General features: G+C 48.2%; 1 protein-coding gene across 10 annotated transcripts in view; it reads right to left on the bottom strand.

The window, feature by feature from the left end:
- Window positions 1-883: 883 nt before the first annotated feature.
- Window positions 884-11,126, bottom strand: part of LOC147251765 (mechanosensitive cation channel TMEM63B-like) — a 52,081-nt gene continuing 41,838 nt past the window's right edge. For 2 of the 10 annotated variants that reach the window (XR_015118672.1, XR_015118675.1), the window contains 7 exons: window positions 5,417-5,462; window positions 5,239-5,328; window positions 5,009-5,101; window positions 3,768-3,862; window positions 3,116-3,246; window positions 1,763-1,880; window positions 1,382-1,642 (listed from right to left, as the gene is read on the bottom strand). Coding sequence is in view for 2 of the 10 variants with exons in the window: in XM_086219678.1 (XP_086075804.1) it covers window positions 5,028-5,101; window positions 5,239-5,328; window positions 5,417-5,462 (210 nt within the window). In the remaining 8 variants the exon portion in view is untranslated. Of the gene's footprint in view, window positions 964-1,118; window positions 1,643-1,762; window positions 1,881-3,115; window positions 3,247-3,284; window positions 3,584-3,673; window positions 3,863-5,008; window positions 5,102-5,238; window positions 5,329-5,416; window positions 5,463-6,885; window positions 7,761-11,126 lie in introns of those variants that run through there. The other 8 variants (XR_015118676.1, XR_015118671.1, XR_015118670.1 and 5 more) reach the window with 8 other exon arrangements.

Genomic DNA, 11,126 nt, shown 5'->3' with positions numbered 1-11,126 from the left:
AAAGTTTTTCTGATTCTATTAACCCAGACACAGTCAAATAATCCCTAAAAGCAGTGCAACTATATTTAGACACGGAGAGACAAGATGACTCAATAATCCACGGTCAAGTTGATTTCATTGGTGTGTATTTGCATTCTAATATGCAGCTAATCCAGTTACTCACACACACACACACACACACACACACACACACACACACACACACACACACACACGAAGCCCCTGAAAGTCAAGTGCCTGCAGGCAGTTCACTGCTTTGCCTGAAGCAAAATTCCCTTTGAGAAATGGTTTCATCCTATTTCAGATGTGTGTTTGTGAATCTATGTGTGTGTGTGTGTGTGTGTGTGTGCGTGCGTGTGTGTGTGTGTGTGCGTGCGTGCATGCGCGGTGATGCTGCGTCCAAAAGCAAGTTAGAATGTCGTCTTTCTCATTGTGTCGGCCGTTTACATTCCCCACCAATCGCCCAGCGAAGCTGCATTTCACATGTAAATAATACAAGCAAGGAAATGAACTCATCAAACGTGGACTCGGTTTAACAGTGGAGAAATAAATGAGCAGGTTCAAGTTTCAGCTGCGTGACGTCACGTCACCTGAGTCGCCGCGTTGACAAAAGGGAGTTGGTTTCACCTTGTTTCCCTCCGTGTCTTTCCTTTTTCATGCAACAGCACAGTGAACAAAAACTACCTCAGACAGGTGCAGGTGCTGCTGGTCCTGGTGCTGCTGGTGCTGGGGTTGGGGCTCCTGGTGCTGGGGCCCCTGGTGCTGGGGCTCCTGCTAGTGCTGGTCCTGGGGCTCCTGGTGCTGCTGGTGCTCCTGCTGGTGCTGGTCCTGGGGCTCCTGGGGCTCCTGGTGCTCCTGTTGGTGCTGGTCCTGGTGCTGGTGTTGCAAGTGCTGGTGGTCCTGGTGCTGGGGCCCCTGGTGCTGCTGGTCCTGGTGCTGCTGGTGCTGGGGCCCCTGGTGCTGCTGCATCAGGGAGACACACGCAAACAGACATTAAAGAGAGTTACCGCATCGTGCGACCTACAGCCAGCAGTCAGTCGCATCAACGCCTGCGTGAGAGGAAATCACTTCAAACCACCAGGTGGTGCACCATCTTCCTCTGAGATGTACAAAGCTGGTCAATTAAAAAAAAAAAAAAAAAGTCTGTTGGAAGTAAAGGATTCTTAAAACTTGCACGTTTCAAAGACAGGAACACAAGAATACCAGAATCTTAACTGCAGTAACTTGAGGTACAACTACAATGTTGAACTATAAATGAACAGAGCAGTGAAGGAACTGGACTTCACTCCAGTAACTCAGCCCACTGTGAAATGATTTATGTGCTATTGGTAAAATACATGGACCTTTAATCGTGGGTGTGTGGGCCAGGACCTGTCACCTCTGACCCGGCCCATTCTTCTCTCTGGTCTCCCATCTGTCAGGATCAATAGCTGCTACAACCATGGACCAAATACCCAGAGATGAATGTGTCTTTGGTCACTTCTAGCGCAGCCTGAAGAGAAATGGATGATGTGTCTATCACTGATGTCATCGGCGAACAGAACAGCATCCATCAGGGAGTTGAGCTGGGAGAGTTTTGATTGACGGGCGGGCCCAGCGGGGCTTTGACCTGGAGGCTGGATCTTTAATGTCTTCTAAGAGTCTGTTCAAGCGTACAGAGGATGAAACGGCAAAGCTAAAGAAGGAGAGTTGTGCTCCGCATCTGTAAAAAATTATCTTGGCAAAAATCATCAGAAGACACACACACACGTGTTTGACTCACGATTGTTCACAGTTTATTGGAAAGTGGCTCCACAGCCGTGTGTCAGCATCGTCCCAGGTATGGAACCTCTAAGCGGGAAGCACACTCTCCCGTCTGACTCGTCACAGCCAGTCGAGTTCTGGGAGTTAAACAGAAACATGTTTCATGTTTCACATCAAATACTCCATGACACTCTGCCCCAGGCGACCACTTCCTCAGGTGTCCACCAGGAGGCGAAGCCACGGTCGTAACCGCCGAGGTCGCCACCGTCCCCTAGTTTCTGCCTCCGCCTTCCTAAGCTCCAGCGGAGAGCGAGGAGTCCCGCCACAGCTCCCATCCATCATTCTCTCCTCATCTTGGGCTGTGATCATCACCCTCCATGCCCCCCCTACTGGAGGCCACATCTCCTCCCTCCGGCTGACCTTTGACTTCTTTGGTTTGTCAGTTTTTTACCTTTATTTTTTTTTGCTTTCTCGCTGCTTCTTGAAACATCAGTCAAATCTGCCCTGATTTTTCCCACCACACAGTGCACCGGGTGTTGATAATCCCAAAGGTTTGAAAATCTGAAATTATCATCTGTAATCTGCTCGCACAGAAGCAAAGTCGGTCACAACACTGAGGGTTTCACGACAATCAAGGACGGAGTTGAAATTCCATTTCCAACAGAAAGGGTTGAGTTCTACAACCAGGAGAAGGTGACATTTGTGATGACGTCAGCGGCTCACGCTGGCTGAAATATCTGAGTGCCGATAAAAATGACACTCGTGAACGTGGTGGCGTTTAAATGTCTTAAAAATGTTACCTAGAACAGGCTTAACGAGACTCCGGAGGTTGTCACAGACTTTAAATATCAGATAATACCAAAAAGAAACGTGAAGCTAAGGGTGAAGTCGTGTTGCGCAGCTCTGTGTAGCATCATGTTAGCTTAGCACCTCTAACAGTGGCATTTACACTTCAAAAACCATGGAGGTGATGTTAGCTTCTGAAGATGATCTTTCCTGAATAAAACGTGTTCAGTCACTTACCTTTTCATGCAACAGAGCTTATTTTCCACAACGATTAATAATGAAATGTGAAAAAAATCCCATGCTAACCCCCCCGATGGCCCCCCAGAAACACCTCGTCCCCGCCGCACTCTTATTTCTTCACAATAAAAAGAGACATTTTAATGAGTTATTTGTGCTTTTCAGCCTTCTTTTAATGTGCACATACATTACTTCTTGTTCCCCCGAGTGTCTTCCTAGCATTTTATCCAGCATGTATTTCATTAACCTTTCCCTTCTCTGAGTACCCCGCTGAGCATATGCAGTATTTATTGGTCAAGTCAACAAAGAAACACTATAGTTTATATCTTTTCAGATATTTATTCATTACCTCCAGCAAAGCAGTTCCTCACTCTCTCTCTCTCAGCAGGTTTATGTCAAGACTGTCCTGCTAATTCTCTAGAAACACGGTGCAGGCATGAAGCTCAGACACAGGGAGGATCGCTCAAGGACGACATCCGTCTGGATGACACACAAAAGTCATTATATACAAGACGAAGAAAAATAAATCCATAATACAGAGCTGCCCCTCTTCAGGGGAAAGTACCAGGGTTTAAGGCTTTGTTACTCGTTACCACTTTACTTTGCAAGTTTTGATAAGCAGTTTTGTGTAGCGGTGGGTTTGCCTATGAAACGCCCGAGTCCATGAAATATTCAAAACTCAAGGGTATCACTCCACTCCACGCCGACTGGCAAAACGAGCCGTGACAAACGCCGCGCTGCTCCTTCTCCTGGCTGAAGCCTCGTCCTGTTTCACTGGCAGGGAGTCACTCAAGAGATTGGTGACATTAAATGAGTGCTTTGGAGAAAAAAGATGAATGACACAAACCCTGATGGACATCCATTCGCACCCACTTTTCCACCAGGGTTTATATATATATGTGTGTGTGTGTGTGTGTGTGTGTGTGTGATCATCTTCCAGGTGCCCAGGCGGGAGTTCCACAGGTCTGGTTGCCATGATACAGAATGGAACATCCACCTACCAGATAAAGATACCAACCGGAGCGTTTTCCCCTCCATCTTTTCTCCTGGCACCTGGACGTGCGTTTGAGGGTCTTGTCTTTCGCTGGCTGGACACCTGGGTAGAAAATGACAGCAGCCATGTTTTCATCAATGGGTTTTGATGCGCGTTTCATCACACTCCTGCTTTTACTGCAGTAGAAACTACCTCAACCTGGCAAAAAAGTTTTAGTACTCACTTAAGGGGGTTTTGCCCCCCCCCCTCAAAAAAAATGGGGAAAAATGGGGGTTTAAATCACCCAACTGAAAGTCTGATGGAGCAAATCTTTAAATTCCTACGACTGACCAGCTGTTTTTGATAACTTGAAGAACTGGAGAAGCAGCCACGCGTCTGGCACCAACAAACATTTACAGCTTGTCCAAACTTAAGGAGCGCTGACTTGGGCTGCGTCCGAATTGCCAAGTAGGTCTGATGGTAGGTCTCAGAGCAGGTCGTAGGCTGTCTGAAACCACAACTGGCGCGAGTAGCGACCTACTTGGCAACCTAAATTCCAGCCTAAACACGCCCACATTGTAGGTCGGTTCAGGTGCATCCTATGGCCCAACCTATGGCCCACAATGCACCGTGGACTTCTCCTTCGTCCCCTAAAAACTTGTGGACGTGCAAGCCAAGTTTGCGCCACCAACAGTCTCCCATTCTTATGAACACCAACATTTATAGTCGTTGTTGATGACTAAAGGTGTGTTCACACCAAACGCGACGTGGTGTGAACACACCTTTACAGGTGCGTTAATGTGCTTAATAGTAGAGAATGAGTGAAAGGTGCGTTCAGAGTGGGGTGCAGTACGACAGCCAGGCCAGCAGGTGGGGCTTTCGTTGGTGCTGGCTACCTAATTGCGGTATCTGTGCTCTGCCAGCAGAGGTCGTGCTTCACCACCAATCTTCTAGAGTGTCCGAATGGTGCCGCCGTGTTTAGGTTGTAGGAGTAGGACGCAGCGGTAGGACGCAGCAGGAGGACGTAGGTTGCCACTTGGCAATTCGGACGCAGCCATGTCGTATTTCTGGGTTTTCTTCTTCGTCTTCACTGCCTGCTACAGCCGTAACAAGGCTGCCTCTGCCGCCATCTTCTGGTCAAGGTGGTTGACACACCTGGTTGATTCTCGACGGCGGTAGCTCGTGGAAATGTGGCTGTAGACAAGTGCTACATTTTTTTTTTTTTTACAACTTTCTACAACAGAAATTCAGCAGGGAGATTCTCAGCACCTCGTCATACTGATGCCCCTCATGGCAAAGAAACGGGAGCCGGCCAAACAGCCCTCTCCTGGTACCTGGGGGTTCCCTGCTTCCTCCTGCAGACTGAACACACACAGCTCAGGTTAACAAGAGTCCTCGGCTGCCTGGAGGTGCGATTGTGAGGGTGAAAGTTTGCAGAGGAGGAAGAAGAGGGGCGAGAGACAGAGAGAACAGACAGAGATGACACATAAAAATAGAACCTTGAATGAACGAGCTCAAATAAAATGAGTCGTAACTTCGGTGGTTCCTTCCCTTAAAGCCGTCGATGTCCGTCGAGCAGATCAGAAGCGCTGCAGCGAGGGGATCCAGGCAGGTTATTAATAAAGTCACTTTCATGCATTGAGTCCTCATCACATAATGAATGAACATAAAACCTACCCACAGTAACGTTTGCAGTCACGCTGCCACTTGAAGGAGAGACACGCTGAGAGGGAACAATAAAAGAATCTGGAGTTAAAAGCTAATAAGAGCAATTTTTCAAAAGCTACTCAACTGGCAAAATGATATGGAAATATGTTATGTTTTTCAGCCTTGAGGTGAATTGTTTGTAGTCAGGGGAGATGAAAGACGCCGGCACGCAGTCCAACTGTTTATGTCAGAGCGCTGAAAAATGTGTCGGGGTGGTTGAGGAGGAGACGTGCGGGTTCCGTGAGGAGGGAGAGACCAGGCCAGAGGTCAGCGGGCGGGAGAGAGAGTGCTGAGACATGCTGGGTCTCTCCTGGTCCGAGGGAAAAACACAATCACAAGAGTTGGCAAAATAACACTTGTATCCCAACTCATTTATTGTAGAAAAAAAAGAAGCGTGTTTAATAAATTAGTGCAGTTCATGGCGCGACTACTCCCAACCCCCCCAGGTGGATTTAGCCTCTGAGTGGAGAGCTTTGGCTGCGTGTGGCACACGGAAATGAGAAGAAGCCACACGTCCTCTCTCCATCACACAGCTGTTTATGTGGTTTAATGGCGGCATCCGGCGCTGCCTTCGCTCATCTCGATCGATTGGGAAGCACTTGATTCACTCCTGTTGTGCTGATGGCACCTTCTCGTTCCTAAAAAAATACGAGGGTTTTCAAGAACTTAAGTGGTTACCAGATCCCGTGATTCAAAACTTCCTGAAAAGGGGGTATTTCTCCAGTGACTGTTGGGGCCGTGACAAAAAAAAAAGTCCTCCAGAAAGTGTCTGACTGTTTCCTCGCTTCTCTCTGCAACCGGCCGCTGCCTGTAAGGCAAAGACGGGCAGCCTCGGCGGCGTCCTGGGGGAAACAGCGTGAGAGGCCAAATGGAGCTGTTCAGCAAAAAGATGCTGAAATGTGCTGACGCAACACTCGCTACCTTCCAGAGGAAGAATGTGTGTGTGCGTGCACGAGTGTGGGCAGAGACGGTGCCAAACGCAGGGAAAGGTGGTACACGCAGAAGGCCAGTGGCGTTTTTTTGGGTTGTTTTTTACATCCTGGACCTTGCTGCTGGCATCATGGGCTCTAAATCCTCTTCAAGGAGTTCAGCTGCAGCAAAACAGTCTGGAGGAAGTTCATGATGTAGCTGGCAGACGAGCTGAGAGCTGCAGGGGAAAAGGGCAGCTGGCAGAAGGCGCCAGTCAGCAAGTACCAACAGCAGGTAGCGAGGCAGAGGCGGTTCCAGGTCTGGAGAGGGTGCAGGCAGAGTGAGAGACGCCACACCTGAGAACCAGGACGTCAGGAAGAAGCCTGTGAATGCTGTTTGAAAAGCGACCATAAGCTTTTATAATCAAATCAGATGCTTGTCATTGTTGCTCCTTGTCCTGCGTGAACGACCTCTCCAGAACAAACTCAGATCTCTACCTCGGTCATAAAGGTGTGAACACACAAAATGAATACATTAAAGGGATATCTCACACAACAGGCAGAGCTGAGCTTTCATTCATTCACCTAAACTCACGGAGGTGGGTTTCCCTCCTGCACGGCCTCACGATGGCTCCAGAAAACGCCAGACTCGTAGTTTTAGCTCAAAGCTAACGGACCCACAACAGCAAGGCTGTCTAACGTGGCCGCGTGGAAGCTCTCAGGTGCATCGTCCAGCATAGACAAGACCTCCGTTACGTATTCCTTCGCTCAGTAGTACAAAGACGCGCGAACTTGAGCTAAACCACAAACCCAATAAACCTCTGAGCTGCAGCGCGACTGTGGCTGAGCTCGTTCGTGGTCACACTGAACCATTAGTTTCCTCGTTTGTTTGTTTTCTGGCTCTTTATTGGATTACGGTAATACGACTGGATTAAAAATGCATGCATGACGCTGGGGCGGCATGGCTCGGAGGTAGCGTGGTCATCTGGCAACCGCAGGGTCGCTGGTTCGATCCTCACACCAGTGACCATGTCCAAGTATCCTGGAGCAACATAGTGAACCCCTGATGGCCCTGCGATGGTGTTCATCAACGTTGGACAGTTTTGTGGCTTCCTATCGAGACGTCATGGGGGAAATACTTGAGTTTTGGGTGAGATCTTGTTCTGCGACCCCCAGAGGCGGTGAGAGTTTGTTTCCTACTGGTCAGAACAGCCACGGGCAGCTGTTACTCAGGTGCTGCATTTCAAGTGTTGATGCCAGATGTAGCAGATTAAACATCAAACCCGGGAGGCGGCGGCGGCGGCGGCGGCCTGGATGTCACAATCCTCCGTGGCCGTGCAGACGTGTGCTGTTAGTGAGGGTTTCAGGGGAGGCAGTAATAGATGGGCGACTGCAGGAGGAGCAGCCTGCAGAGGTGAGAGTAAAACAGCTGTCAGTTGAGAGAATGGAGGTCTGATTACACCGACGCACCTGCACCTGAGCCTCTCCAGACGGGGCTGGCGCCTGCATTCGGGAGAACCCACGAGTCCCCACCAACCCCCGATACGCTTCATAAATACTCACGTTTAATATGTTGGCTTTTATTTTTACAATAACAACAAACATTTGATGGCTTCCTGGAATACACCTATTTGAATCCTCCACACACTTGATTGCACTCACGACAGCGCAAAGATGCAATTTCGTCCACATGATGGAAAGTTGTTATTGTGTGTGTGCCACAGTCAGCAGCGCCTCCATTTACCTGTCAGGATGGTGTCTGAGGACGATGGAGGCGACACAGGTGAGGGGAGGTGCGTCTGGGTCACATTTAACATTTTTTGCTGCTTGTGGAATGTGGAAGTTTACCTGAATAAATGAAGCAATCAAATGATGTGTGTGTCTGTGTGGGTGTGTGTGTGTGTGTGTGTGTGTGGGGGGGGGGGTATGGAAGTCAGTTATGTTTAAAATAACAAGCTGACATATTTGTGCAAAAGAAAAAAATATATAAATACTCACGTATATTTATATTAGTATATATACATTTGTATATGCCATCATATATCACATCGAGTTTGGAGTAAAATGGCATCAGAAAGTTCAAAAAGTCTTGCTCGAGGTGAAAGAGATGACGTACTCACAGCTTTTGGAATTTCCGACTTGCTTAGTGACATCAGTTAGAAGGAACGTTAGAACGTTAAGGAACATTCAGTGTTTGGAAAACAACACACTGAGCTCTTGTGAAGTGTGTGTGTTTGTGTGTGTGGGTCAAGCTACATTTAGAAATGACTCACTCACACACACACAGCCTGACGGCAGAGCCAACAAGAGGTCACCGACCTTCTATTCAGTCAAGAAGCTGTGACGTGGCGAAGCGGGTGAGGTAACTCCGTGTCGGCGTTTGGCCTTGCAGGCTCAGAGCTGGACAAACCCTGGCTGGTGGGCTGGAGAGACGTTTTCAACCGACAAAACTGCCGATACGAACGCCAGCATGGGTGAGGTCCCTCCCCTGTGCACCGCATCAGGTAGAGGACATGTGCAGTTGCTCCACGCGGCGTTGATGAGATGATTCCGGCAGGCGGGAGGCGGCGGACCCTCTGACACGCATAAATTGCCTTCTATAGATCCAATTTTTATCGTGACTGAAGGGACACATTTCAATTTGGGAAACTTGACAGTCAATTTAAAGGGCACTACCTCAGAAGCAGAACTCTCTCCAAATGTTTTCTTTTCTTAGCTAAGTAGAAACTAAATGTCCCCTTGATTATCTGAGTTTGCAGAAACAAACTTTATGAAAAAAAAAGAAGAAGAAGAAGAAGAAGAAGTTTTCTTCAGATGTCAGTCAAGAGGCAGCAAGTTACCTGGATACTTTGAACTGAGCTGCTTCTCACAAGGTGAGCTGGAAGCAAGCTGGGTACCTCAAGCCTTTCCAGGTCGGAGTAATTGAGCAAGACAAGGGGAACTGAGTTCAACAGACATCAAGTGTCTTACAGTTAGAGGAGAGACAGTGAGACGCTCACCTGTCTGAGGCGTTGCAGTCGGAGGCAAGTTTTTATTTTGAGGCTATTTTAAGTCGGGATGCAGTATGAGAGGAGGAAAGGTTATTTTGACGGAGGTTTGGCCATCAAAAGAGCATAGTTTTCTTTCAGTGGGAGGAACTGTGGGTGTCGAGCGTGTAATTTGCTTTTTTCAAGTACTCAGCGTTCAGCGTCTTGATCTCACAAAGAAGTTTTTCCTCCCTGCGTGACTTCTGGGTAACTCAAGAATGTAGAGCCGCGGTTTACAGCTGGAAGCTGAAGCGAAAACCTTCAAACTGTCCCTTTACTCTCTCTTAAAAGGCATCGTCCAGTTCAATCCCAGCCTCCTTCCCCCTGCTCTCCATCGCCCTAATCAGCTTCAAGCTACAATATCGTCAACTTTACATCGCACTCACAGTTCAACCTCGCTAAAGTCACACAGCTGATCAGAACTTTGTAGAGAGTCCTGTTTTAACTCTGTAGACACTCTACCACCAGGCCTCTACAGCTTCTGTGACACCCACACACACACACACACACACACACACACACACACACACACACACACGCGCGGTATGTACATATAACTGAAAACAAGCTCCTTCTCTGTAGCTCCAACCATTGCGGTTCATCATAAAGGAACAAACGCTAACCTTCTTAGCATTAGCCTGACATCAAAACTCAGCTTATCAGATCATTCTTTATTCCAAACTTCCACCAACAGTCATTAGTTTTGGGTAGTTACCATGACGATATGAGCGCGGCTACGAGCGTGGCTACGAGCGCGCAGCTAAAACAAGAGGACAACAGCAGCAGCGCGGGAGGCGAGTGAGGCTACAAGCAAAGCGAATGGCTACGTGGCACAACATGACGTGCGTGGCCCTCCCCCTCACCGATGAGCTCATCTGGCCTGATGGATCTGCTCGAGCCACCTTCAAAAGGTAAAGTTTGTTTGGTGGTTAGCGAATGCTAGTTTGTTCTTGAGCAGGTCTTGGTGCTGACACAGCTAATGTGGCTACATCCACAGTCTGGCCTGATGTCGGAATCCTCAGCTTCTGGTAACGAGGGAAGCAGACATGATTCGTGCGTTTTTGTGGACGTTTATAGCGCGAGGCTAGCACTGCCACGTGTGCTGGGGTCGTCTCCCCCAAGAGGACACGAGGGGAGCGTAGAGGACCGAACCAGGGAAGGTTGAGCTGACGCTCCCTCTTCAATGACACCCCTTGACCCCCCCCCCCCCCCCCCCCCCCCCAACATATCAGCCACTTTCCTCTCGGCTGTTTTATTTGATGTCAGGTTTTTTAATGTAAACTGCCCTCACTGAGAAGCAGCTTTTAGGCCTGTATTAACTTATTTTAAAAAAGGACTATAATTTGTCAGCGATAAATGTAGCAAAGTACATACATTCTGATAAATTCCACTAAGCTTTTTTCCTCCTCTCATTTGAAGTCACTTCATTCCGCATCATTTCATTGTCTACACACGCATCAAACCCAACTAGAGAGCTCGTCATCTTCTTATTCAAATGCTTATCTGTACCGTCTCCCCATGTTTGCCAACAAATATCTTTTTTCCATCTCCCTGTGTGCTCAATGTAATTAAACCTACATATATATGTGGAAATGAATCTTAATTGCTCTCTTGAATGTTTGATATTGAGCTCCTTAAGCTCAAGAGAACTGATTTGTTCATCTGAGCCATTTCTTTGTAATCGTTTCCAGGCCTGGTTTGTGAGTACCGCTGTGTTAGGAAGCCGATTTGATTTGTTATCACTCG

Source organism: Aulostomus chinensis, chromosome 12, assembly GCF_037954235.1.
Source record: "Aulostomus chinensis isolate RoL2024-O1b breed Wild chromosome 12, RoL_Achi_v1.0, whole genome shotgun sequence".
NCBI classification, from domain to species: Eukaryota; Metazoa; Chordata; class Actinopteri; order Syngnathiformes; family Aulostomidae; genus Aulostomus; species Aulostomus chinensis.
The sequence above is the reverse complement of the archived record's forward strand: the minus strand, read 5'-3'. Positions and strand labels throughout refer to the sequence as shown.